This window comes from Ictalurus punctatus, chromosome 7 (genome assembly GCF_001660625.3).
Source record: "Ictalurus punctatus breed USDA103 chromosome 7, Coco_2.0, whole genome shotgun sequence".
Classification (NCBI taxonomy): Eukaryota; Metazoa; Chordata; class Actinopteri; order Siluriformes; family Ictaluridae; genus Ictalurus; species Ictalurus punctatus.
Genome location: NC_030422.2, coordinates 11672482 through 11700458, shown reverse-complemented (window position 1 = coordinate 11700458; position 27977 = coordinate 11672482). Strand labels below are relative to the sequence as shown.

At 43.3% G+C, this 27977-nt stretch overlaps 1 protein-coding gene across 2 annotated transcripts; it reads right to left on the bottom strand.

Annotated features, from left to right (window-relative positions):
- Positions 1–2: 2 nt before the first annotated feature.
- On the bottom strand, positions 3–27848 carry gpr158b (G protein-coupled receptor 158b). Of its 2 annotated transcripts, XR_001813224.3 has the most exons (12): positions 26024–27848; positions 23610–23715; positions 19328–19430; positions 13624–13838; positions 12989–13057; positions 8587–8696; positions 7846–8084; positions 6287–6425; positions 4089–4194; positions 3836–3982; positions 940–3061; positions 3–859 (listed from the first exon to the last, which is right to left on the bottom strand). XR_001813224.3 is itself a non-coding variant. In XM_017472631.3 (11 exons), exons 1-11 carry the CDS (start codon positions 26770–26772, stop codon positions 1349–1351), a joined length of 3696 nt encoding a protein of 1231 aa, XP_017328120.1. In that variant the 5' UTR covers positions 26773–27848; the 3' UTR covers positions 3–1348. The 2 variants fall into 2 exon arrangements, 1 of the variants encoding a protein (XP_017328120.1); XM_017472631.3 differs by having other exon boundaries at positions 3–3061.
- Between the last annotated feature and the right edge of the window lie 129 nt (positions 27849–27977).

Below are 27977 nucleotides of genomic sequence, written 5' to 3'. Positions count from 1 at the left end.
AATTAAAATCTGAACATTAAATGTTTATTGCAGGCTGTAGGTGTTTTCTGTACATGCCTTCACGGATGCCACAGGCTGGATAGAACGGCTTGCTCAGGGAAGCATCTCTTCCTCAAAGGGTGTTTCATAAGAACCCAACAACAACAAAAAAACAAGCAACTGTGTTTATTCACGGTCATGCAGAAACCACTGGAACACTATTTCACAGGAATACGGAGATAAATAATCCAGTTGAGTGACAATGTATTATTACAGCAGGGAATACTGATGCAAAATCACAACACTACAGTATTCAAGTGGGAGTCGTGGGGAAAAGATATCAACAATAACGCAACCAAGCCACTCATCCATGCAATTCCCTCTCAAATAAGACATGTCGTGCTCTCCTGTTGAAGAAATGTCCGACTTTTCATGTGTGTGCTGACGATTTATAATTAATTGTGGGAAGATGCATGTTTTGCAGATGCTAATGATGTTCTTTGGTTAAAAATGGCTGCTAGATAAACTAGATCAAACATATCTCAGGGATTGAATTTCTAAAATATTAGCTTTTTGTGATTTCCTTGTTACAATTTCATTTTAAATCAAGCTGAATCCATATATTCGAGTTTATTATCCATCCAGAACAGCTCTTTAGACCATCCTAATGTCAGACTCAAGGGTGAGTTGGTGTTTAAACAAAATTACGTGGTACTGCAAAATAAAAGTTGTGCTTTTGTTTCACTCAAAAACAAAAATGTGAAATTTTGAGCAGTTCTCTGGAGGTGTTCACACGTAGGCTGCTTGACGAGTACGAATCGGCACATCGTTTGCCGCTTCGTTTCACGTCCAACGAACGTTGGCTGAGATGCATGTAGTGCTAAAAAAACAACAAACCATGCTCATAAAATGCTGTCATTCATTGGCCAGAAATACAGCTAGGGAAAAATGTAAACATACCTTTTAGAAATGACAAAAATGACCAGAGAACCACTGAGAACTAGTTTGAAAACATTTTGTGTATCATGTCCAGCGTCATTCGGGACGATGCAGAGATAAATTGTTTTCTTGTTAGAATTCACTTGGAAGCGATACAGAGACCACTACTCTCAGACCAGAGTGTGTTATCGCCAAAGGTGAAAACACACCAGGGTTCCACTCCATTCCAACTCCGGTCAAGCTGGTTCATGTAAACAAAATGGCAGAAAAATTTGTGGGAGTCTTCAGGATTTATGCAAACAGTTAGCGTGAGATGGGCTTTTGAAAACTGTAATGAGACAAGTGAACATAAGGCAATTCTCATGTCACCATCCTTCATCTCATGAATCCAATCTGGAGAGCTTAACAGTCATTGATAAGTGTGTAAGTGTCATGCATGGTTCCCTAATGTCTTGTCATCAAAATCCCATGGACAAACCTCAGCCATGTTGAGGTTTCTAGCAGCCGGTGCAGTTGTTTGAGATGGTGTGTGGATGTCCCCATCTTTCGTGGTGACACTTGGCATACACTCCGTTTCCCAAGGGCACACGGCAGCATGCTTATTATCAGTGATTCCAGCCTCTTTTGTCGAGCTTCTCCTTCTACCAGGTGCGGTCACAGTAACCTGGCCACTCTCTGATGTCTGGCTGACACGGCGTTTCTCAGAAGGTTTACAGGAAGAGCTTCGCCTCTCCCTGCTTTTGAATCTTTGGCTATCGTCCTCTTTATCCTTCCCTTTCCCTTTTGATGAGCAAGAACCTTTCCTTTTTGAGTTAGAGTCCCTTCTCTTTGAATGATGTGTGGGGCTTGAGGTCTTGTCCTGGTTAGGAGATGGTGGTTGGTCATGGTCCCATGGACAAATGTCCACCATGAGGGCTGGAGGCTGCATAAGGCTTCCAGTGGATTTGGAGATGTCTGAGAGGATGATCTTGGGCTTTCCATCTGTTGGAGTGACACTTTTCTTGCGGCTAGTCCTGTCAAGGGTCTCAACTCCTTTGGAAGATGGATCCTCAAATTCCCACGGGCAGACCTCTGCATTGTAGGCAGTCAAGTTAAGTGGTGTTTTGGGTTTCCTCCCATCATTCTTGTCACCCCCTTCCTCTCTGTTACTACCCTTATCTTTGGAGCGGCGGCGGTTTGATGGAGATGGAACCACCATCCTTTGTTTGTGTTGAGACTTTCCACTTTTAGAGCTGCTTTCATGAAACGTGGTAGTCTCACTTGGGGCAATGGAAACATGCTTTTGAGCTTTCCCCTCTGACAGAGTGGGCAAATCTTCCATTTCCCAGGGGCAAACCTCAGAAAGGTCATAAAGGTCCTTGCTTCTCCCTGGTTCAGAGCAAATCGATGGTTGACTTCCGCTCACTTGTTGCTTCATGATACCCATTTTACTTGGGGTCTTGCTGTACTCAACAGATTGGCTGATGATCATCTTCGGGAAGCATTCAGGTGATTCGTTGACTTCTGAAACCATCCTGGTATCTCTGGCCTTGAGGCCTTTCTTACTTGCGTCCTCAACACTATGAGTCTTCCCTCCAAGCCCCAGGGTTCTCTCTCTGGCACTGGCTATGACACTCAGACTCTTCTGTATCATCGAGGATCGGAGATGGATAGGCTTCTTGTCTGCTGCGAGATTGTGTGCGCTGATGGACTTGCACACAAGTGGCACCGACTCTGCAGATTCTGCAGGTTTGACCTTTGGTGCCTCTGGATTTTTCTTTGCAGACCTTCTCCCCATTAAGGTGTTCAGCAGAGACAACTCGGTTGTAGAGTTCTCCGCTTGGTCGTGCGTATGGTCATAGCTGTGGGACCGTTTCAAGGAGAATACCTTGTTCTTTAGGGAGTCCTCTCTGGATTTTCCACCATGGGAAGATTCAAATGGGTTTCTACGAAGGGTACTGCGATTGCTGCCGTGTTCGCTTCCGTCCCTGTCTTCTCGACTGTACTGACGGCTCACCGTCTCGGGTATTTCTGTGATGCGCCGCATAATCGAACGTCCAATGCCTTTTTTGGAGTTGCGTTTTTTCTGGAGATGAGGGTTATTCGTCATCATCTTCTTTTGCTTATAGATCTCTAGCTGGCCATATAGCTTCTTTAGCTCATCCTAGGCAGAAAATAAACCAGGCAATTAATAACCCAATATAAAGCAATAGAGTAGCCGGTTTTAGCCCTGCTTTAGCAATGTTTATGTTTAATTGAACTGAATAAACTCATTCCAGTTCTGAACAAAAAACTGTTTAGTTCTACCCTAAACACAACAGCCTGTTAAAAAAAAAGTTAATCCACACCATATTTATGCACATTCACTGACTAGGCTTAAGGTGATTGACAATAGTATCGAGAGGCACCAATTAGATTCCAACCATCGTGATGGCTATCAAATTAGACAATATTCGGATGTTTGTAGGTGTCTGCAGCTTTAAGATCGACCAAAATAGTTTGGGGGCACGGTAGAACCATGGCACATTGCAGACGATTTCATAAGCCTAGTGTGGAGTCCTGTTAGAGCGTAACAACCAGCTAATATTGGCAGAGTTTCCAATTGACTTGTTTACAAGTGCCTCAAGTAGAAGAAGAATTCGGATCCAGTACTTGCTTTAAAATATTAGTTGCACCCCATCTTACCCAACCCACCAATTGTAGAATCCTTTAATAATCAGAAACATTCACTTTGTTTAATAAGAAATACAGTGTCTGACTGTTGATCACGTTGCGAGATCACTTGGAATGTATTCAAAGATGCAAATTGTTTTCCCATTCTGATTAAAACACGAGTCTGACCTACCTACGGACCAAACAAGCATCACGATGATGTGGTTTCCTTTAAATACAGCTTTGTAATGAACAAAATGAATCATAAAGATCAAAGGTAGCTCACTCTTATGTCTTCAGGGTCCAAACTGTGCTCACTCCAGGCAGAAGTTATGCTGCTGTTCAAGTAGGAACCTGATCGGCCCATTTCCAGCTCGTCCTCGTAGGCCTCGGTGGCGATGTCGTCCTGCCTGTGAGTACCAGTGAACACAAACTACAGCAAAAGGAAGAAGAAGCAAGGTTTAGTTTAAACATTTCAACATAGAAATTGTAAATATTAACAATGGGTGGGGGGATTGTAATGTGTACAAACGAAACACCTTTGGGATGAGCAGCAATCCCAGAGTCACCGTCACCGTCAAATGTGTATGAACAAAACATAACATCAACATCCAATCTGGGTGGAGTCCAGGAGCCAGGGTGAACCTGTAGAGGAGATCAGCTGATTAGAGAAGTTAGTTGCATGTGTCATTTTATTCCCACCAATACTTTGTTACGCCGTCTATCGCCTTAATAACAGCACCGTTCTTGTCAGGTAAAGATTCCATCAGTGTATGTCTTTTTGCCAGTTTTAGCACACTCGTTCACCGACTGGGTGGAATTCATCTAGATATTGCCAGGGGCTGTTTTGGTGTCTCATCGGCTGTTCCAAATAATTTCAAACATTTTCTAAGGGATTGAGGTCTGGAGAACATTAAACAAAAGGTTCAACATATATACCAGAAACATAAACGTATAGTTTATAAAGCAGCTTGCCGACCCCTGTGTTCTAGCCTTGTTTCACAAGATGCTCCCACGTGTGTTGTTGGCCACAGGTTAGTAGAGTAGTAGAGGTTAGTAGCTGCAGATTGATGATGTTTGCGAGTTTGGTGGGGAGAGAGCAAAACTAGCCATGCTCTCTTGGAGAGGGATTGCATACTCTCTCTCTTTCACTTTTTCTCTCTTTCTCTCTCTCTCCCCTGTCAGTCACTGTGACAGTAGCCACACATGAGTGTCTGTATGATCATGTATGGCGTGTGTAATGCTTCCAAGTTTGAAAAGATGCGGTTGGCTGGCTTTGTGAGTCTTGGTGGAAGCACGTGATGGCCAACGGGAGAGTTGGCTTGTGGGTGGAATTGGCCAAGTCTAGATTATGGGAGAAAACAAAAAAGATTCCTTGTTGCACGAATATACACAAAGTTTGCGAGGAGCGACACATACCACTCTTCCAAATCTGGACCAGGCGAGTATCAGTGCTGGATTCTGCCTGGACGTGGCTGAGACTAATAATTTTGTCCTTGTAGCTCACACTGCCTACTGTTTAAGTCATTCCCTAATCCAAAACCACTAATGTAATATGGCATTTATGAACAATTAATTAAAGAAGACCACAAAGAAAGACAATAAGTATCAGTAAACGATGGCTCTTTAAGGATATTGACTCAGCAGTGAGCAAAATGCTGGCCAAGGTGCCACGGAGGAGGCTGCTTGTCTGCTATGGCCCTGAATAATGAGATTCTGCCTCATTAGCGCATTAGTCACTCAGAGGCTGTTTTTGAGTTGAAAGCAGGCAAACACTAAGCTTATCGTCCCGCACCAGCAGGGCCTGCAGTCACGCTGCGAAGGCTGCCAAGAAACAATTCGCACCACGAGAAGCAATTGTTCTTGGTCCACGTGTCTTTGAAGAACATGGCTAGGAACTTATTTGTCTGCCTCTAGTAAGGAAAGGCTGCTTATTACACCAGAGAGAATGTAGACGGAGAAGTGTGTGTCCTTTGAGATTTTTGGTTTGAAAGCTTGCCTCTTGACAGCCCGAGCTGAACAGACACTATTTTCTATCAAAACTGGAAGATTCAGATTTACAGTGAGACCAGAGTTTTATTTTAAGCCTGGCAGATTGATGCACAAGCTGTCTGGAGGATGTATATTTCAACTCGCTCATCTGTGCTAGGCGCTTGTGATTTAGCTGACGGGAAGTTCCCTTCATCTTCCGCAGACCAAGTTGCGGCAAACTTCTGCTGACGTAGGAGTAAAGCGGCGCTTCACGAGCAGTCGCCTACGAGCACACTGTTCTCATTTTATTTTGGATATTAAGGCCCTTGTTGCTGTCATTACTCCTTTCTGATGGGAGCTACTGAAGAACCAAAAGGCGATTAATAACCTTGTGTATGCAGAAACAATTCTGGGCTCGTTTGGTGAAAGGAAACAAAACCACAGCTTTCTTTTCACTCAGAAGCTCAACAAGTTCAACAACATGCGATAAACTAGTTATATAGTTAGCTAACATTCTTTTAAAATCCATTAGAAGTGGGCCATAATAAGTTGTGGCTTCATTTGGAAATCTACAAGTGCTGATGAACTTTCTAGAATTTAAATTCTTATGCATGTAGTTAGACCGTTTTTATAGCCTAGAGATGAGCAGAAATTTTTACGTATTTATCCCAAACTCATCCCAAGCTTACCGTACGGTTTATTATTTTTTTAATGGGTTTCTTTCACGACTGTGTTAAAGATCATTTCACAGCGCATACGAACCAACCTTATGATGTGCGATATGGCAGAGACGAGGAGTTCGTTATACACGGCGACTGCCATGTAGCGTGGCTCATGAAAGGCAGAGGGTACGGTGCGAACGGCATAGCACAGGTAGACCCCCCACACCAGGAAGAGAAGCTCGGCTACGGAGAGGCAGAGGAGAAACACAATACAGGACACCATCCCTTATCATTCTGTACGTGAGTGAGGGACTTGAGAGACTGCTTGCTGTCTGAAATGAAATGATGAACTCACTGTAATTTCAGTACTCACGATAATGATAATGAGTATTAATCGCATATACATTACAGCACAGTGAAATTGTTTTCTTTGCATACCCCGGCATGTCAAGAAGTTGGGGTCAGAGCGGAGGGTCAGTCATGATACAGCGGCCCTGGAGCAGAGAAGGTTAATGGCCTTGCTCAAGGGCCCAACAGTGGCAGCCTGACAGTGCTGGGGCTTGAACCCCCGACCTTCCGATCAGTAACCCAGAGCAGTGCTAAGCCACCACTGCTCCTAATGGCCAAGCCACCACTACCACTGCCCCACTACTCATGCCTTTTAATATTAAACTCTCCCAGAAGAACAATTTTTCCTCTCGCGGCTCAAGCACTAAGACCTGTTTGAGAGAACCGCATGTTCAATTTGCCGGTTCTTCACGCTGATTTGCAGCTGCGCTTCCGTCAGAGGCTACACCACTTTATCTCCTGACATTCTATATCTTACACGCCTCGCCGACTCTTCTCCCTCTACCCCAGAAGGATTAGATTATAAATCCCACGCCTTTGCTGTCAGTGCTGACTCCATAAGCCCTGAGAGTTTAGAGATTTCTTCTGGTATTTTTTCCTTTTCTCTTTCATGGAGAGAGAACACGCTTTGCTGGCCTGAATCGAACTGAACAGTGTTTGTGTTCAAAGTGCAGCTGAAATCAAAATCTGGTGTTTTACAGCCGTCCCTTATTTACAGTAGCATTGACAAGTTGCTCGTATCACTTGTAGTCGCTCGTATCACTTGTAGTCTTGTAGTGCTATTCTTGACGCTTGTGGGCATGGCCTAACGAGTGTTTTTTTATTTTAAATGTAAATAGCCTACAGCCCACAACTGACTTTTGATTGAAATGTATTCCAAATGAAAGAGTAAATAACACACTAATCAATGTGTACATTGGTTGTTTGATTTGCATGCTTCGTGCTAGCTTTGTTAGCTTATTAGACATGCATGCTAACTGTACTAGCCACGTACACTCGCCAGAAGCACCAACAATCTCTTCTACTTGCTTCCAAGCTTTATTTTTTTCTGTACACATTTAATGAGAGGTCTTTTTGACCGGATAATATGAAGTCACGGTTTGAAGTATTTATTCCATATTTGTGTGTTAAACAGTAAATGGAAACAAACTGCAGTTAGGAACTAAAGTCGTAATTGAAGCAATGCAGCGCTGAATTACGGCAACGCTAACAGGACAAACGCTTGTAAAACCAATCATTGAGTCCGGAACTTCTAATTCTAGTCCAATTCTAAGCACATTTTAAGTTTAAATAGAGAGTATGGAGAAGAACCTACCAACAGCCATCATGTAGTCCCAGCGGTCGAGCTTGCACATGGTGAACTGCAGACCCTCTATTGTCACGCCCTCTTCGACGAGGCCATGATGGGAATCGTGGCTCTGGCAGACGGCCGAAGTCCAGGCCACCAGGAACCAGAGCACTACGAGTAATATGGCACCCAGCAAACGCAGAACACGGCAGCTGGTCATGTAGGGAATCCGCTGGGCCGTACGCGACAGGAACACCTTCAACACCCTGGACAGGAGGAAGATGATGGACCAAAATTTAACCAAATGATTCCCCGACTGGGGGCAACTTGGAGATTCCAATTAAAAAAGTTATTTAAAAAAAAAAAAAAAAAAAGAGCCAATGAGTAAAGCAAACGGATCATGCTAGTTTGTTTATATGTATGCTAATCAGTCCCTCCAGGATTCTGCGATCGCAGAAAATTAACGCAATTTCAAGCAAACACTGCAATATTCTGAGACGCTTACAATTTTATAAAATGACTGCAGAGTGAAATCCATTCAAATCCGGGGAAGAAATCCATTCAAAAAAGTTGCGAACATCTAAAGATAGAAGCAAGGGAGTTCTACATCCTGTGATTATCATACAAGCCCATCGTTTACACCATTTTTTTTTTTTAACTTGTGCACCTGCCTTACAGCAGCGAAGCCCACCTTGAGTGTAGACCACGCCCCCAACACAGAGCGATTGTGGAGCTGTAAATATGGGGAGAACTTTGAACATTATGTACCGGAAGAGCTTGAGGATCACCGTTCCGTACACCGTGGCGAAGCCCAGGAGGCGAACCCATCTCAGGAGAATGCAGTGCAGGACGTTCGGTTGAAAGTAAAGTATCATCACCTGGGGGTGGGGGGGGGGGGGGAATAAACATACTGTAATATGTAATGTTCACTGTCATGCACCCGCTGTTTGCCAGAATAATGAGGAATTCATACCCAATGTGTCAAATGTCTCCTTATATGGTATATACACACACACACACACACACACACACACACATACATACACATACACACACACACCATCCAAATAAGTGATTTATTTATTTAACAACCGTGTGAAGCTGCTTTCCAATTTACCCAGAAAACATTTTGTTTGGTGCAAGTTACTTTTCGAACCTGCAAAATCTGTCAAATGAAGCTGCTTATAAAGGAAAAAATTATACTTGCACGAGTATGTTAATAAAGTTAATGTAAAACATTAACCACACACTAGTACAGTCAGTATGCTAATAAAGCAAAAACCGTGCTAGTAAAACAAAACCCCATATCGCAGTGAAGCAGAAAACTGTATGCTACATAAGCTAATGTAACACTGCTATGTGACTAAATAAAAAGACTGGTGGTTAATAGAGAAAAAGATCATGCTACTAAGGCTTAGGTCTGTTTGTTAATAAAACAAACAAAAAAAAGAGCTAGAACATCATATCATAGTAAAGGAAAATGCTTTTAATGCTAGTACAGGTACAGTTTTTATTTTGTATGGCTAATGGAGCAAAAGGACAATGTTAGTTAAGGTTAAGTTTCTCTGCGAATAAGGCAAAAAACTGCATTATATACTAGCAAAGAAAAAACTGTATGCCAGTAACGCTAAAGTAAAACCGTGCTAGTACAGATAAAGTGTGTATTTTGTATTCTAATAAGTACAGAAGTGCGGCTAATATAGCAATAGGATTGTACTAGCTAAGCTTACGTCTGTATGCTAATAAAGCAAAAACTGCACTAGTAAAACAAAACACCATTGTATGCTAATAAAGCTAATGAAAGAACACTGCAGGCTAGTACAGTTAGCGTGTATTTTGTATGCTAATAAATTGAGAACGTTGGCTAATAGTGCAAAAGGATCATGATAGTTAAGGTCATGTCGGTATGCTACTAAAGCAAAAAAACAAAAAAAACAAAAAAAAACAAACTGAGGTTGTCAAAAACATTGTATGCTGGTAAGCAGAATGATTGTATGCTAGTAATTTCCTCTGCTCATTTTATAGAAGGTAAAACACGGCGTAACCTTTCCAGATATGTGCGCGTTCAGGCCGTAAAAATTACTGACATGATGGATTGACAAAAGACTTACTAACATTTCCTAATAAAATACCTAGTAACATTTTGTGTGTTGCATCCTGTATTTTTACATATTTTTGTTAAATTGAGGTAAAAACTACAGACACATCTGTGCTGCAGAAACATCTGTCTAATCCGCGTCCCGCTGTCTGAATGTGGTTGTGAACCCTGCAGGACGATGGGTAATCACACTGCCACCTCTGAGAAAAACAAAAAGGCAATTATCAGAGAAAGCACTGTGGCTTTTCCACGCTCATTATGCACAGAGTCGCAAATGATAATGACGAGAGAAACTCATTCCGTTTGAATCATAACTACCCGGTGTTACGTAAACCCTTTTACTTTTCATCATGTCTATTTTTTTTTTACCCGAATGGCTGATTTCATACTATAATGTACAAAGAACAGACTGTTATTCAATCTTATTGAGCTAGCGGTGAAATTCTAATGAAACAAAAGATAAACCAAACAAAGCTAGTTATACCACAGAATATATGCTAGTCAAACAAAACAATATACACTAGTTAAACAACAATATATGCTAGTTAAGCAAAAAATATACGCTAGTTACACAAAAGTATGTTTTAGTTACACAAAAGAATATGTACTAATAAAACAAAAAATATATACCAGTTGAAACAATATACACTAGTTAAACAAAAATATATGCTAGTTAAAAAAATATCTGCTACTTTATATAATACACTAGTTAAACAAAAAATAGATGCTTGTTATACAAAAGTATGTTTGGGCTACACAAAAGAATATGTACTAATTAAACAAAAAATATGCCAGTTGAAACAATATACAGTATATATATGCTAGTTAAACAAAAACTATATGCTAGTTCAAACTATATATGCTAGTTTAACAAAAATGTATGCTAGTTAAACAAAAATATATGCTAGTTAAAACAATATACACTAGTTAAACAAAAAAAATACGCTAGTTAAAACAATATAGGCTAGCTAAACAAAACACTATATGCTAGTTAAACAAATTCTATAGTATACTAAAACACTGAATTAAACAAAAGAATATGCTAGCTAAAAGATATCCTAGTTAACCAAGGCATGTGCACTGGTTATACAAAATACTGTATGCTAGAAAAACAAAAGAATACACATAAGATTTTAAACAACCTTATAAATGCTAGTTAAGCTAAAAGATTGTTTGCTATGAAAGCAGAAAGTGACTGGGATGTGTTGGTGTAAGTTTTGCGCCAGTTGCTAATTTTACAGCGAATCCTATTTGCGTTTTGCTTTAACTGTTCACCAATCACCATAAGATTTGCGACTCGCTGAGGTTGATGTCTCCCGAGAAACTATGCGTTTTGTATCGTGAGATCAGAGGAATGAAGTGGCCTTTCCCCCTCACCATGTTAATTATTCAGAGGATTTATTTTTAAACACACTGCCTTAGAGCTGGATGGACGGGTTAAAAATGCATGCGGAAAATCCACAGTGGAGTACAGGAGCTTCATGAATATCTCACACACACACACACACACACACACACACACACACACACACACACACACACACACACACACACAGAGCCGAGTGTATTTTAGATTATGTGCATATCCTAGTGTCTCTCAGCCCTGACCTAGAAGCTACATGACTTTACACGGACTGGCCATTTGATTAGGAACACCTCTCCTCCTGGTCATTTAGATAACGTTGTGTTAATAAGCTAACTCACTTAATGAGCATCGTTCCTATTAAAGTGGTCAGTGAGCGTATTTCAGAGCTCAACACTGCTATGTTAGTATTTCTGTAAGGCGTGTTTAGTGTTTTACTGGGAAAGAAACTGTGAGGAATTTCCAAACATATCCTGGATCAAAATGGACGGGGCTTGTGTTAAACTTGATCTGCCTATGGCAAACCATTTCATATGTCAAAGTAAAAGTATACCTTACGTTTGAAAGCTTGCTAAGCAACTTTAACCTGGGTTTAATAAATTAACGTTAAAGTATTTCTACCTTTTAGCTAGCCAATCAGATTCCTTGTTATAATAACAGAATTTAATTGTTTAAAAACATTAGCTAGCTTGCGAGTAGCTCGGCTGCTTGTACTGGAGTGTTTTGCTAGACGTTCAATAACCTAAATATTTACCTGGTTAATTATGAATTCACTAGACTAAAATACTGTATATATAATATGTAATAAAAGGTAGTATTTCATGCTATTAACTTCATTAAGCTAAGATGAAAAAGGAAACACTAGTGGTGATGTTAGTGCTTATTTGTGATCAAAATGACTCCTGTCACTCAGAAAAATCCGGACATGTAACTGTCTAATGCAGGACTGTTCTGTCTTTGATTCTCTGTCTCTGTGTTCGATGGGAACAGATGGAGAGGGTTAAAGCTTCTCCACGGAGAGAGAAGAGGAGCAGAAAGCTGTGGTGCATTTTAACGACTGAGGAGAGAAAAAAAAAAGAACGCGGTTACATAACATGCGAGTAAGACGAGGCTTCTGAAAATCTGAAAGTCTACAGTTCCAGACTACAAGCACAGACACAGAGATTATGTTACAGTTTGTAATTTGGAATCAGATACAGATAATCGATTTTACTAAACGAAGCTGCTGAGGTGACGTGGTGTTTATTTTATTTTTTTAATTAAGCCGTGGCCATGAATTAATATATTGCTGCCACTAGGTAATTTTCTGATTCCATAAACTATGTATGTTATGACCATGAATTATTACCTTATTATAATATAATAATTATTCTAATTATTACTGCATTGCCTAAATTCATGGCCTCAACTTTGACAGTGAAATAATTTTTTAAATAAAATAACAAAATGGTGGCTGTGAATGATTACATTACCAAAAAATGTGGCTATGAATGATTACATTACCAAAGTCCTAACGTTCAATAACTAACTATTTAGCTGGCTAAAGCGCAGTCCTGCGTTATATTGTGTAATTAAGAACTACGCTGAGCCACCTGTATACACAGATGGTGACGTAATGATTTAAGATTGGTTGAGCGTAACCTGATCGTGAAAACATATTGGATGTTTTGAGATATTCTGGACTTCTGAAAGTAGAAGTTTGGACTTACAGGAAGGTAGAGAAGCATGGCACCTGACAGGATGGCCTCGAGAAGAATAAACCCAGATGCTTTGATTCTCTGAAATAAAAAGCGAAATAGGTTTTCAAAAGTCAATTGTTCAGTAACTAATTCCATCATTTATTCCTTTTTTTTCCAACAAATGTCTTTTTTTCCAGTAACACTTGATTTGGAGGCCGTCTACGTACAGAATTTATGACACATGCATAACAGGTTTATAGAATAAAGTACTGGATTCTGTGAACAGCTTACAGTATGTCATTTCATTCGCAAGAGAGCATGCGATGTCCAGAAAGTAAAGACTTGTCATAGGACTTTGTAACAAACTCAACTCATTGTAGTGGCATTACACTTCGTAGCAGTGTTATAAATACAGTGTATGTCCAAGCCTTTCTTGCTGTACTCTGGTTAATGTCATTCGTGAGACCGGCAGCGAGGGCATGGTGTGAAGAGCGGCTTCGTGAATGTAATGTTAGTACTTTATACAGGCGTTATGTATGTCACATGACCCTTACTCGTCGATGCTGAAGCATAACACGTAAATACGTTTCTCTGTGCTCACAGGTTATGCAGTCCTTACGCAGGTTTTGCTTCTTATGGCAACTCATTGCGAGTTGATCTCGTACCTTGTTGCGCCGGAATCGGTACACCACGGTCATGCAGATGAAGTCGAGCAGCACACACAGGCTCTGGAAGGAGACAACGGTGAGACGGAGGACGCCATCCTCCTGTGCCAGGCACGGCGCATCGTCCCGGCAGAACACACAGCCATCCTGACACGGCAGACATCGAGCTGGCACGTCCGAGAGTTCTGCCCCGACATAACGATCCCGCTCCGATTCTGACACACCACAGACACACTGAATTAGCGTTTGTGGGCGTGGCACTTTTTTTTTCTGATGAGAAACTCTAGTAGCTATATATAACTTCTAAAGCTAGCTAGCTAGTTAAACGCAACTTAAACCAGGGGGATTTACATGTTAGACGCCGTCACAGCCACGTCATTATATGGAATTAGCTACATACACTCGCCACTGCTTCCGTCTGAGCTTTATTTTTCTTCATAACGCCTCTATGCACATTTAACGTGAGGTCGTATAATCATGACAGGATGAGATTAAACAAACAAAAAAAAAAGTTTGTAAGGCTTTCTTCAGGTTTTTTTTTTTTTGTGGAAACTATTTGCAGGTAAGAGCTAAAGTCGTGGGATTGGTCCGAGGGATCATCCGAGCTGTTTAATCGTTTGGATCCATCACTTCTTTACAGTGTCATACCTAATTTGCATAGAATTGAGAAGCCGAACAGCTTAAATCGTGGCTCAGGGTCACATAAAAAAAGGAATGATCGCCTGTCGCTTGCGAGTGTGAATGCGGGGTTGGACGTATTGTGTAAATCAAATGCCACTGTAGGCCATAACACCATCATCAGGCCAAAGTCAACATTTCCCAAATCACACACCATGTTCCCTGTTCACTGCGTTTACAGATTCGGATTGAGTTACAGACTGATGTATCTGTAAATACGCATTTATGTCGATCCCTCTGCATTTTTATCGTGCGGTTGTCACTTCATTAATAAACAGCACAGACTTGTGTTATTAGTGACTCATCAACTATTTTTAGGTGTGTGTGTGTGTGTGTGTGTGTGTGTGTGTGTGAGTGAGAGGATGAGAAAAGTGAGCAGGATTGTTGCCCATAGCAACTAGGATTCACCATGTGGCAGTATTTGTGTGGCTTCTTCTACTTGGCGCAAAAAAAAAAGTCTTTTTGTCCATCTGAGAAGAAACACACACGTTAAACAGCCCTTTGTGTTACATGTTCATCTGGGAATAATCGTTCAGACGTTTATGTTGCGATTTTTTTTGTCTTTTCTCATCGTCTTTTCTCATGAAATGACGCAGTTAACCAGTAACTGAGTCGTCGAACGCATCTGCGAATAAGCGTGTGTTCTGACCCGCCACAGGTAAGCAATTTTATACACTGTACACAGCATAACGTAACAAACACCTTAACTAAGGTCGTGTCCCAAATTCCACCCTATTCACTACACACAGCGTTTCGGTTTCCTAAACACCATCGCGAACTCGTCAGCCACACCGTTAAGACTTTATGCGAGAGGGCGGAGTTTGTCTAAAACAGAGGTGCGTCTCAGAGGTGCACAGTTCGGACCTGAAACACGAGCGAACGTTTCTTGCGTGATATCAGGTTGAGTGAGGAGCAGTATTAAGTCCAGCGTCACCGTCTTGACAGTTTGACGTAACCGCTATGAACGTTTTTGCTGTAAATACATTCAGAAACACTATAGAATGGCATTCGAAACCAATATTAAACGTGTAAAGATGACACTATTCATTCATTAATAACATCATCCACAGATAAGCACTCGGTCGGACAGTACGTCGATTTAACAAAAAATATTGTGATTATTTCATCAGTTAATTTATTTTTATTAGTAGCCGACGTCCTGTACACACGTTACGATCTCATGACCTCGATTTAGTATGTCCATTAATTTGTGTTCATGAGTCAGAGCTTGACTGCAAAAAAATTATTAATTAATCAACAATTAATTAATTAATCCCCTCTCCAGGAACCATCACCTTATCGTGGTGGAGAGGTTTGTGTGTCCCTACGAACCTGAGGGCTGTGTTGTCTGTAGCCTTGTGCTCCTGCTAGGGTCTTTCAAGGCAACGTGGTCTCACTGGAAGGGCCAGACTAAGAATGGTTCAAAGACACCCTCATGAAGAAAACAAAGGGAGGAGGAGTTACCCTGCCCGGAGGAAGCCCGGGGCCCCCGTCTGGAGCCGGGCCCAGAGGGAGGGCCCGACTGCGAGCGCCTGGTGGCTGGGTTTGCCACAGAGCCCAGCCAGGCAAAGCCCGAAAAAGCAATGTGGCACCCCCCTCTCCATCCTATGGGCCCACCACTCATGGGGTGAGCCGTGGGGGTCGGGTGCGCTGCTACATGGGTGGCAGTGAAGGTCAGGGGCCTCGACGGACCAGACTCAGGCGGCAGATGCTGGCTCTGGGGACGTGGAACGTCACCTCTCTGTGGGGGAAGGAACTGGAACTTGTGCGGGAGGTGGAGCGCTACCAGTTACATCTGGTGGGGCTTACCTCAACGCACAGTCTCAGTTCTGGAACCGTACTCCTGGATAGGGGATGGACTCTATTCTACTCTGGAGCTGACCAGGGTGTGAGGCACTGGGCGGGTGTGGGGATACTCACAAGTCCCCGGGTTGAGCGCCGTTACGTTTGGAGTTTACACCGGTGGACGAGAAGGTCACCTCCTTATGCCTACGGGTTGTGTGTGTGTGTGTGGGGGGGGGTGTCTCTGACTGTTGTCTGTGCATATGCACCGAACACCAGTTCAGAGTACTCTGCCTTCTTGGAGACCCTGCACGGAGTCCTGCATGGGACACCAGTAGGGGACTCCATAGTTGGTGTGAGACTGCTGGGAGACTTCAACTCGCACATGGGCAATGATGGAGATACCTGGAGAGGCGTGATTGGGAGGAACGGCCTCCCGGATCTAAACCCGACCGGGTGTTTGTTGTTGGACTTCTGTGCTAGTCATGGATTGTCTATAGCGAATACCATGTTCGAACATAAGGAGGCTCATAAGTGTATGTGGTACCAGAGCACCCTTGGCCGAAGGTCGATGATTGATTTTGTAATCGTATCATCTGATCTGAGGCCACATGTTCTGGACCCTCGGGTGAAGAGCGGGGCAGAGCTGTCAACTGATCACCATTTGGTGGTGAGTTAGGTCAAGGCATGGGGGAAGATTCTGGACAGACCTGGAAAGCCCAAACGGGTAGTGCGGGTGAACTGGGAACGTCTGGAGGAGGCCCCTGTCCGCAAGATCTTCAACTCACACCTCCGGCGGAGTTTTTCTGGCACCCCTGTGGAGGTTGGGGGCATTGAACCAGAGTGGGCAATGTTCAAAGCCTCCATTGCTGAAGCTGTGGCAGAGAGCTGTGGCCTCAAGGTCTTAGGTGCCTCAAGGGGCGGTAATCCTCGAACATCGTGGTGGACACCGGGGGTCAGGGAAGCAGTCTGACTGAAGAAGGAGGCTTTCCGGGATGTGTTATCCCAGAGTACTCTGGAGGCAGTTCCAAGGTACTGACAGGCCCGAAGGGCTGCATTCTCTGCTGTGAAAGAGGCAAAGCAGCAGGTGTGGGAGAAGTTTGGAGAGGACATGGAGAAGGACTTTTGGTCGGCACCATGGTGTTTCTGGAAACCCATCCGCCACCTCAGGAGGGGGAAATGGGGAACCATGTGTATAGTAAGGATGGGCCGCTGTTGACCCCAACTGAGGAAATAATTGCACGATGGAAGGAACACTTTGAGGAATTCCTGAATCCGACTAACACGCCCTCTATGGTAGAGGCAGAGGTTGAGGATGATGGGGGATTGTCATCAATTTCCCTGGTGGAGGTCACTGAGGTAGTCAAACAATTACACAGTGGCAAAGCCCCGGGGACTGATGAGATCCTTCCAGAAATGCTGAAAGCTCTGGGTGTGGAGGGGATGTCTTGGATGACACGACTATTTAACATTGCGTGGAAGTCGGGGACAGTGCCCAAGGAGTAGCAGACCGGGGTGGTGGTTCCCCTCTTCAAAAAGGGGGACCAGAGAGAGTGCGCCAACTATAGGGGTATGACACTTCTCAGCCTCCCTGGTAAAGTCTACTCCAGGGTGCTGGAACGGAGGGTTTGGCCAATAGTTGAACCTCAGATTGAAGAGGAACAATTCGGATTCCATGCTGGTTCGTGGAACAACAGACCAGCCCTTTACTCTCGCAAGGATCTTGGAGGGGGCCTGGGAGTACGCCCATCTGGTCTACATGTGTTTTGTGTATTTGGAGTAGGCATATGACCGGGTCCCCAGGGGTTTACTGTGGGAGGTGCTGAGGGAGCATGGGGTGAGGGGTTCCCTTCTTAGGGCTATCCAATTGCTGTACTCCCAAAGCTAGAGCTGTGTCCAGATGCTCAGCAAAAAGTCAGACTCATTCCAGGTGGGGGTTGGTCTCCACCAGGGCTGCGCTTTGTCACCAATCCTGTTTGTGATATTCATGGACAGGATATTGAGGCGTAGTCATATTGGGGAGGGGTTGTGGTTTGGTGACCTGATGATCTCATCGCTACTTTTTGCAGATGATGTGGTCTTGAGGGCATCATCGGTCCGTGACTTCCAGCACTCACTGGATCGGTTCGCAGCTGAGTGTGAAGCAGCTGGGATGAGGATTAGCACCTCTAAATCTGAGGCCATGGTTCTCAGCAGGAAACCGATGGAGTGCCTACTCCAGGTGGGGAATGAGTACTTAACCCAAGTGAAGGAGTTCAAGTACCTCAGGGTACGGAGAATTGGAGTAGCGGGAGCAGTATTGCAATCGCTTTACCGCACCGTTGTGACGAAAAGAGAGCTGAGCCAGAAGGCAAAACTCTCGATCTACCGGGCAATCTTTGTTCCTACCCTCACCTATGGACATGAAGGCTGGGTAGTGACCGAAAGAACTAGATCACGGGTACAAGCGACCGAAATGGGTTTTCTCAGGAGGGTGGCTGGCCTCTCCCTTAGAGATGGGTGACAAGCTTGGTTATACGAGAGGAACTCAGAGTAGATCCGCTGCTCCTTTGCACTGAAAGGAACCAGTTGAGGTGGTTCAGGCACCTGGTAAGGATGCCCCCTGGACACCTCCCTAGGGAGGTGTTCCAGGCCTGTCCAGCTGGGAGGAAACCTCGGGGAAGACCCAGGACCAGGTGGAGAGATTATATCTCCACACTGGCCTGGTTACGCCTCGGGATCCCCCAGTCAGAGCTGGTTAATGTGGCTCGGGAAAGGGAAGTTTGGGGTCCCCTGCTGGAGCTGCTGCCCCTGTGACCCGATAACGGATAAGTGGTTGAGGATGGACAGCAACTAATTAATTAATTAATTATACTCTGTGCTGGATCAAGTGCTATTCTAAGCGCTGCTGAGAAACCATTTTGTTACATTAAACCAGTGACTAGACTTTTCATATCAACTACCTTAACATATCATCGTATTAGTCTTTGAATTTGTCGGTTTTTAAAACATTTCACAGTAAAGAAATAAAACCCATGGGTGTGTCCCAAACCACAACACCCTATTCACTGTATGTACACAGTATAAACCAGATAAACATCAGTCCACACAAGCGAACAACAGGATTATGGTGTTTTGAACTACACCTTTTCCAATGCATTGTGGGATACCAGGATATCATGTCATGTGCCGAATGTTCTCTGCTACGTATAATAGTGTAGTAGCTCTGTAGTGAACAGAGCCTGGACTAGGACGCGTTACTCACTGGAGAAGCCGTTGAGTGCCACTCGGCTGTGTTGGTAAAACCCCCTCCTGCACTGGCACTTGTACTTGTCCAAGACAAAGCCTTGGCCTGGAATCGGTTTACACTGAGGAGAGAGGAAACGCTGTGAGGAGACAACATGGAGCTCTAATCAAGCCTCATAAAGTACCTCATATATTTCATTCTTTTTCTGGAAGTGCCCAATTAAGGAGTAAAACACTGTGTGTGTGTGTGTGTGTGTGTGTGTGTGTGTGTGTGTGTGTGAGATGCTGTTACAGTAAAATAATGAGCTACATGGTGGTGTGATGAAGCACAGTTACCATTATTCATTATTGTACAACAGCATGTCTCTAAATGTTTATTGCACCTGCACCACAGCAGATTGACAGCCGTGCAAGCAACCGAACGGAAGAATGAAAGGATCATTATGCTGGATGTTTTTACCTCGGGTTTAAAAAACAAAGACATGCAAGCTGATTTAGTATCAGAGTCTGCAGAGGACTGTGTGGTTCACGTAAGCTAAATATAACTCGTTTATTTATTTATTTTTTAAAATGTTTATGCTGTGTCAGTTATGAGTGTCTCGTGGATTTCAGTAAAGTTCAAAACTCTAGTTATTGGCAGAATTTATTGGTTTTCAGGAAGAACTTTAACCACTGAGCTCAATCTAAAAGTGTTGAGGATGGAGGGATTGTAAATTGTAGGCTTCTTTTACTTCAAATAGCATCTCTTCGTCTCTCTCTCTCTCTCACACACACACACACACACACACACACACACACACACAGGCGCGCGCACACGCCTGTCTTCCCACCCAGCGAGAGCCCTCGGCACACGAAGCCCACTTGAGCAGATTTTAATTAACACAGGGCCAAGGCTCTGATTAGGGCTGGATGATAATTTGCACACTGACACTCCTCCCTGCGGCGATGTAGGATGTTTTATCACCGCCTCCAAACCGCTTTTATTAGCCTCCAAGTATCATCAGTGCACACGTATTTATTAAATATGATTATCACAGCGTGGTGTGGGATCACATTAGACCGGCACTCCTTTGGCCTTGTAATAATCGCTGACTAGCGTCTTGGCTTTACTGTAAAACTGCACACAAATAATTTAAATCACGCGTGATAATGGATCACTGTCCTTGTGTTGTAAATATGTAAAGGCTGAGCGGGTAAGGATTCCCGTCCACATAACGCAAGACAGAGAGAGAGAGAGAGAGAGAGAGAGAGAGAGAGAGAGAGAGAGAGAGAGAGAGAGAGAGTAATAAACTGCATAAAACAGATTAAACAACTGTGAATTAGTGAGTCGCTCCTGTAATACCGCAACAGTGTGGTAGGATTATCTCAACTGACAGACAGACAGGAGAGACAGACAGACAGGAGAGACAGACAGATTAGACAAATGGAATAGTCTGTGCAGACAGACACAGTACAAAAAGACAAGACAGATGGGACAGACAGACAGACAGATGGACAGGCAGATACACAGTACAGAAAGACAGACAGATGTGACAGACTGTCTCTCCCATCTGCCTATCCTCTCTGTCCCATTTGTCTGTCTTTCTGTATTGTCTATCTGCCTGTCCATCTGTCCTGTATGTCTGTCACATTGGACACAGTACAGAAAGACAGACAGATGGGACAGAATAGCAAACCGCTCTCATCTAAGAAGGAATTAAATTTTAGTAAATTAACGCAAACTAAACTGGAAACTAGCAGACAGACAGATAGACAGACAGGACAGTGTGGCCAGACAGAAAGACAGATAGTCAGCACAGACAAAAATGACAGACAGATGGACAGTTGGGACAAACAGACAGATAGTCAGATGGGCGACACAGACAGACAGATGGATTGAATAGAAAGACGGACAGGTGGGAAGGACATTAATATTTAGGAAATGATTGCTAACTTAATTTGAATACTAAAATACAGACAGGTGACTAGACAGTGAGTGCAGGCACACAGAAAGATGGACAGATATTACAGACAGACAGGTGGGCCAGATGGAAGGACAGAGAGACTGGACAGAAAGACAGGACAAATGAATAGACAGACAGATGGACATAATGGAGAGACAGATAGGACACACAGATGAACAAACAGACAGACATATATACAGGACAGGTGGACAGAATGGTGTACACAGACAGACATAAAAGATGGACATAGAGATGGGACGGACACGGGACAAATGGACAAGTCACACAGCTGGGACAGACAGGCAGGACAGGTGGACTGACAGGACAGAGGAAGAGACAGTTAGACAGATGGGACTGATGACCAGACAATCAGAAATGCAAGCTGCTACTTCAACTAAAAATGAAATGATTAGGTTTGCATTTTGGAAATCTAGAAAGAACATAAAGGTGAAGTCTGATGAGAAGCAGACTGTAATTTGCGGGTCGAGGCAGAATTCATCGTATGATTTATTACGAGCCGTCCAGTCTGTAGCACAGGTTAATCAAGAGCAAGACAACATCAAAACAAGGCAAAGCGTAACCGAGACCAAAAACGGTCACGAGTCAGAAATGCACTTACAAAGAACGAGACTTCACAATGAGGACTCGAGACAAAAGGACATAGAGAGAGTTGAACACAGAACAGGTGCACACATTAGGGAAACAAACATAAGCTCACTGCTGTGGGAACTGAGAGTGGAAAGACTTCGTAACAAAGACTGAAAGCTAAAACTAACAACCAAATGAATAAAAATATAACTAATCGCTGAAACACACACACACACACACACACACACACACACACACACACTCTGTATAATCTGCCAGCTCTAATTCAGTTTCTCCACATGGTAACATATAAGAATGATGCATGAGCAGGTGTTTATTGACGTTGTCTCTCCAGTGGGAGGCATTAACATCGGTGCTTTCCCTCTCCTGCTGCTCCTCGTGCACGCTTAATGAACGACGGCAGATGTGTGTTCCCTCACGCCACCTTCCTACTGACTCAAGGACTAAAACGAGAGATCCAGAAATAATCCAAATTCTCGGCAGCACGAGCACAGTGCGGCGGCTAATTAGCACCGTCAGAACCGTGTTCACGCAGAAAAGAATGAATTTCAACTCATCTGAAATCCAAATAAACCTAACGAGCTCCTCAACAGCCCGGAGGAAGATCTGCTTCTGTTTGAATTGTGTGCTGTGATTCATCCTTACACACACACACACACACACCACACTGAGAAGATTTAACGGATTGGTTACGGGGCTCATTTGCATATTCGCAAACTGATTAACAGACTCTAATAAATAACCGCAGGGTTTATTATGAAGTAATGCAATCTTTCAGCAGTTACGACTTTGTGCTAATCCATCGCAGGATTGCTCCGGCTGATCTTAACTCTTATTCTACACTTGGTTACTATGGCGACATCATGCTAATGTTGAAGATTAGCTTTATAATAACAAGCATTACCATTCTGTTTTCTGTAAGGCTGACATTTCTTTAACATTGATGGAAGGAGTCTCCAGCGTAAGAGATTTGTAGGAGTAAGTTCTCCGACACCATCAGGACAGAGGAGTTTACACATTCAGGTTTCTCGGTAACATGACAAGGTGTGTTTTTGTTCTGGTAAAAAAAACGATTGTTTATAGCTGCTATAATATAATATTTTCCCATCCACTAGGTGGCACTGTGGTCACTTAGGTTTGCACAGAATGCTAACACTGCCTAAGAGCTAGCCAAATATGTTGGTTTGCTATCCGGAATGCAAAAAATAATGACGTTCGCATTGGATATTTGTGTTCTTAATTTAATTCTCAACATTTCCCAATCTGCTTCATTCTTTTAAGCATTTTCTATTGTTTTATTTCTAGGAATTAGCTGCCGTCTGATTGGTTGTCTCTTCATATTTGTAAGTACTGAAATATCTCTTAGTTAAAGACGCACCGGTTGATTTTTATTTATATTAATATAAAAAATCCGGTGGAAATTTCTGCAAAACATAACTGTTGAAACAGCATGCCGCTGAATTCATGCTATTTCTCCTGGATAACTGAGGAGAGTTAATATGAACTGGCGACGGGTTTTGGGATCAAAGACACATTTCCTGTTTGTCTACTCAGCTAGCAAACAACAGAGACGATGGAAAGTGAGCTTGTTGGCTACCGAACCAGCGTGGATGAACTGCAGAGGTCACCGTAGAGTCTCGGATGCAGGGCTTTAGGTAAACAAATCATTCACGCATTTGTAGCTGGCCTCATAGAATCCAAATTGCACCTCGTAATAAATTTTAAAAAAGCGTTTGGAGGTCGACTCACCTCCATGGTGGTCAGATTGCAGCGGTGAGTGCCGGCGAACCAGCCGGTGCTGGAGCACTGATCGATGTCCACATCCTGCAGATTGACATCAACCCTTACCACACCCCTACACACACACACACACACACACACACACACACACACACACACACACACACAAACAAGAGTGTGTTATCAAAAAATCCTACTCTACCTGTACTGTAGAGGTGAAGCATACAAAGAAAAAGTTGATGTGACGTGATGACATCATTTATCATGATATCAATATTATTTCAATTACTCATCTGAACATACAGAGTCAGTTATAATAACATCTTTATATATTATATTATATATTCATACCATGACCATAAAAAAAATGCTTGTTTCTGATTGGCTAGAACGTGCATTCATTCCTTTACAGTAAATCAATGATCCTAGTTAAAAATTTCGGAATGAAACAAATTAAATGCAGGCTAAACGGGCTTATAATTTACACTCTTCCTTTGTTTTTATTCATCGTTTTACAGCGGCAATCTGATCCAATCAAATGAAACTAATCAAACTTGTTTTGTGGCTGTTCCACAACATTAAACGTAACTGTAAACTGATTTAAAATAAAAAATAAACAAAGAAGGACACATCATCCTGGGCAAATTTCTATGGTATACCACTCCGTGTCATGTTGTTATGAGAAAATAATCAACTGAAACACAACAATTTACCAACTTTGTTTGTTTAAAGTTACATATAACGTTGTGGGAACCTCCACGAAACTGATCAGGTCCTGTTAGTTAACATGAATGTAGATAGCGTTATTTAATTAAACATTAAAAGAAACAACCACAGATATAAAGACAGGACAAAATAGAATACTTGATACTTTGCACCTTAAAAATACTCAAATACATTTCAGTGTTTTCTGGAGATTTTATATATATATATATATATATATATATATATATATGCTTAATCTAAATTGGAAGTGAGCCTTGGAGTACCTTTTTTGTCCCCCACCAAAGAACACCTTCAAACATACTCCAATAAATTCCTGAGCACATCAGGTTTGTTTGTTTTTTTATTCCTTGTTGGTTCCATATTGTACGTGTGTATGGATCATGTGGTGCTTGTTGCTGTCACGAAAAATAAAGCGTTCCTGATTCTTTCCCTTCCACCGAAACGGCTTTATTTTTAACTGCCACACTGCCTGAGGGGTGAGATGTGTAGGTGGTGTGGAGAATGAGCGGAGAACACGGAGCACCTAAGAACTGCAGTGTAAGACGGTTAACATGCCCCTCGAACTCCTCATGCTGTATTTAACGTAGCTCAGGGATGAAGGGTGGACGTGAATAACCTGCAGAGCGGTGCTGGATTTTCCTTCTTACCACTAAGGAGGACGTTATCGAGTGCTACAGGGAAGAAAAGACAATGTACACTGCTTCAAAAACAGGCATGTCTCAGTGTGTTCCTCAGTGTCACGTCCTTGCATGAAGATTGAGGAGAAACTTCTAGAAGAATACACACTCTTCAGTTTCAGACCAATAACACTATGATTCCACCGAATGTGTCTGCCGTGAAACAGGAGAACCTTTTCATTTGGTTTACCATGACATTCTAGCCATGGTCCTCCAACCATCAGGGTCTCGCTCAGACTGTTTTAACTTCACAAATCTATCATGTAATGAATTAGTGTGCTTGTGTGTTTTGCAGGTGATACAGTAAGTTCAAGTCTATTTGAACACAATTAAGAGGCCATTATTGGTCGTGAAACTTTTTTCGGGGTCCAGCCAGCTTCACATTGGACACTGTGTTAAATTCTGGCATGTTTTGTTTGAGAAGTGTCAGAGTGGAAACCCTGGAGCTGTGAGTAAACAAAACAACCTCCTGAGAGTCACAGAGAGATAAAGTATGACCTCTAGCTGGATTTGCTATTTCCAGCTGAAGAATATTAGATTTGACACAGAATGCATTTCCTTCTAGCTTGCAGATTTGTTATCCTGCTTTTCCCTTCTTTCCCTTCTTTCTCTCTCTCTCTCTCAATCATCCAACAATCGAGAGAGTTCTCTGGAGGCATCGACGGCCCATCTGTCAACTGGGAACAGAAACAAACACCTGAAGCTGTCAGGCTTCATTTTTGTCAGCGAGGAGAGCAATGTGTGAGAGATGGGATGGAATTGCTGGACGAAATTGAACCAGTCAGATTTCAAGACCACAAAAACAAACCAGAATTAGCTCCAAAATCAAAAAACATACAAAGTCACTTAACTTTACCTGAGATCACTATAAACTCACCTGAGATCACATAAACTCAGCCGAGATCACTAAAATCACCTGAGATCACTTAAACTCACCGAAGAGCACGTAAACTCACCTGAATGAATTTAAAACTCACTGGGACTCACCTGAACATTCACTTAAAACTCACCTGGACTCACCTGATCTCTGGCTCTGTGTCCGAGTTCAGACCATACACTTTCACCGACAGGGTGAGAAGCCAGTGCGGGATGAATCGCCCGCGCTCACACTCCAGATAAGGCGCAGACCACTGCACGTGACCTTGTGTGCTTTGGGAGCTTCGGGTCTGCGTTATCATCCGGGTTTTTTTCCGGGCTTGGCGGTTCCACTCGGACTCCTCACCCGAAAAGTCTCGCAGCTCCACGTGCCCGTCCATCCTCATGGCCTGGAGGTGGAGCTGCTCAGTGTGAAGTGCGAGCGCGACGCGGTGGATCCTGGGCTCACGGTCCAGCATGCTCCGAAGCAGTGCGCGATACCACACCTGCTGCTGCTGGTCTTCTTGCTTCGTTTCTCGCGAAAGCGCATTCAGGAATTCGGCGGCGCGCGACACGGCGTCCAGCGCTGCGCTAATGGAGTGTACGGAAGCGACGGGAGGCGCCGGCGGAGCTGAACCGAGGCTACTGAGCTCGTAACGCCGCGAGCAGTTCACGTGCGCGAGCGCGGAGGCGTCGCCCGTGTGGAGGAAGGCGGCCACCACGCGCGGCAACTCCTCCGCCCCGGCCCCCGCCGAAGCCGCGCGCTCCGTACCACGGACGCGGTGTTGCCTCGCGCCGTTTTCGGCGGTTTCGTCGTCGTCGTCGTCACTCCCGTCCGACCATTCCACGTAGCCGTCGTGCGTGGCGCGCGCTAATCCCGCGTGCAAAAGGAGGCAGAGCAGCAGCACACCCATGACCGCGTCCGCCGGAGAAAACTGCCTCTTAAACCCTGCTCCTTAGTGCGAGCATCCTAAACGGGTGTAGTTATGCAAACGTGCATCCTCGAGCTCACGCGTCTATAATGAATCCCGAATATTCTCACAGACAGCTTGCTGAACTCCAGGAATCATTTTAAGGTCTTTTTTTTATTACTATATTTTATTTTATTTTTAATCCTCGCGCACATGCATGCACATTAAATTGCCATCCTGTTGCACCGCGCGTGCAGCCTTGTCGTCACTCCACATGTAAATCCTTTGTGATGTTTTCAGTTTGCGCTCCATGATGCAGGTCCATCAACGTCTCTCCTCTCCTCTCTTATCCTATCTTCTCCTCTTCAGGCAGAAGCACAGTGAAAGCTCGGTTGCATGCGAGAGGCACAAAAATTCCTCCACTTCCATCATCACACCGTTCAGGAGCGGTGTATAGCCACAATTTCTGTCAATCATACATTTTGGGGCGGGGCTTAGGCCCCAAGCGCTGAAAGCTGTCCGATGCTGAAAGATGACTGCTTTTATTTAAGAGAAGATTTTTAACTTTTATTAATCCCTCATGAGGAAATTAAAAAAGTTACTTTAGAAATAAATATAGATATAGCTATAGTCGTGCGAATATGACAAGAATACAAAAATAAAATACAAAAATATGACAGAAAATTTGCAAAAATACAGAAACAAACATTCAATGTACAAAGTTAAAACATTTAGCACTGATTGAACCCGTATAAATATAAAATTGTGTGCACACCACTCTGAAAAATGTTTTAATGCTAAAATTGTGCACTGGTTCTTTGGAATTCATGGAATATACATAAAGAAAATTGAAAAGAATTATAAATGTTGTAATGAGCTAAAACCTTGGAACCTTGTAATGTAGTTCGCTCCTCCTAACCACCAGGGGCGCTTTTTATAGAACCGCAGTGTACATAGAACCACGGTGTACATAGAACCGCGGTGTACATAGAACACCAGTGTACATAAACCGCAGTGTACATAGAACACCAGTGCACATAGAACCCCAGTGTACATAGAACACCAGTGCACATAGAACCCCAGTGTACATAGAACCGCAGTGTACATAGAACCGCGGTGTACATAGAACACCAGTGTACATAAACCGCAGTGTACATAGAACACCAGTGCACATAGAACCCCAGTGTACATAGAACCCCAGTGTACAT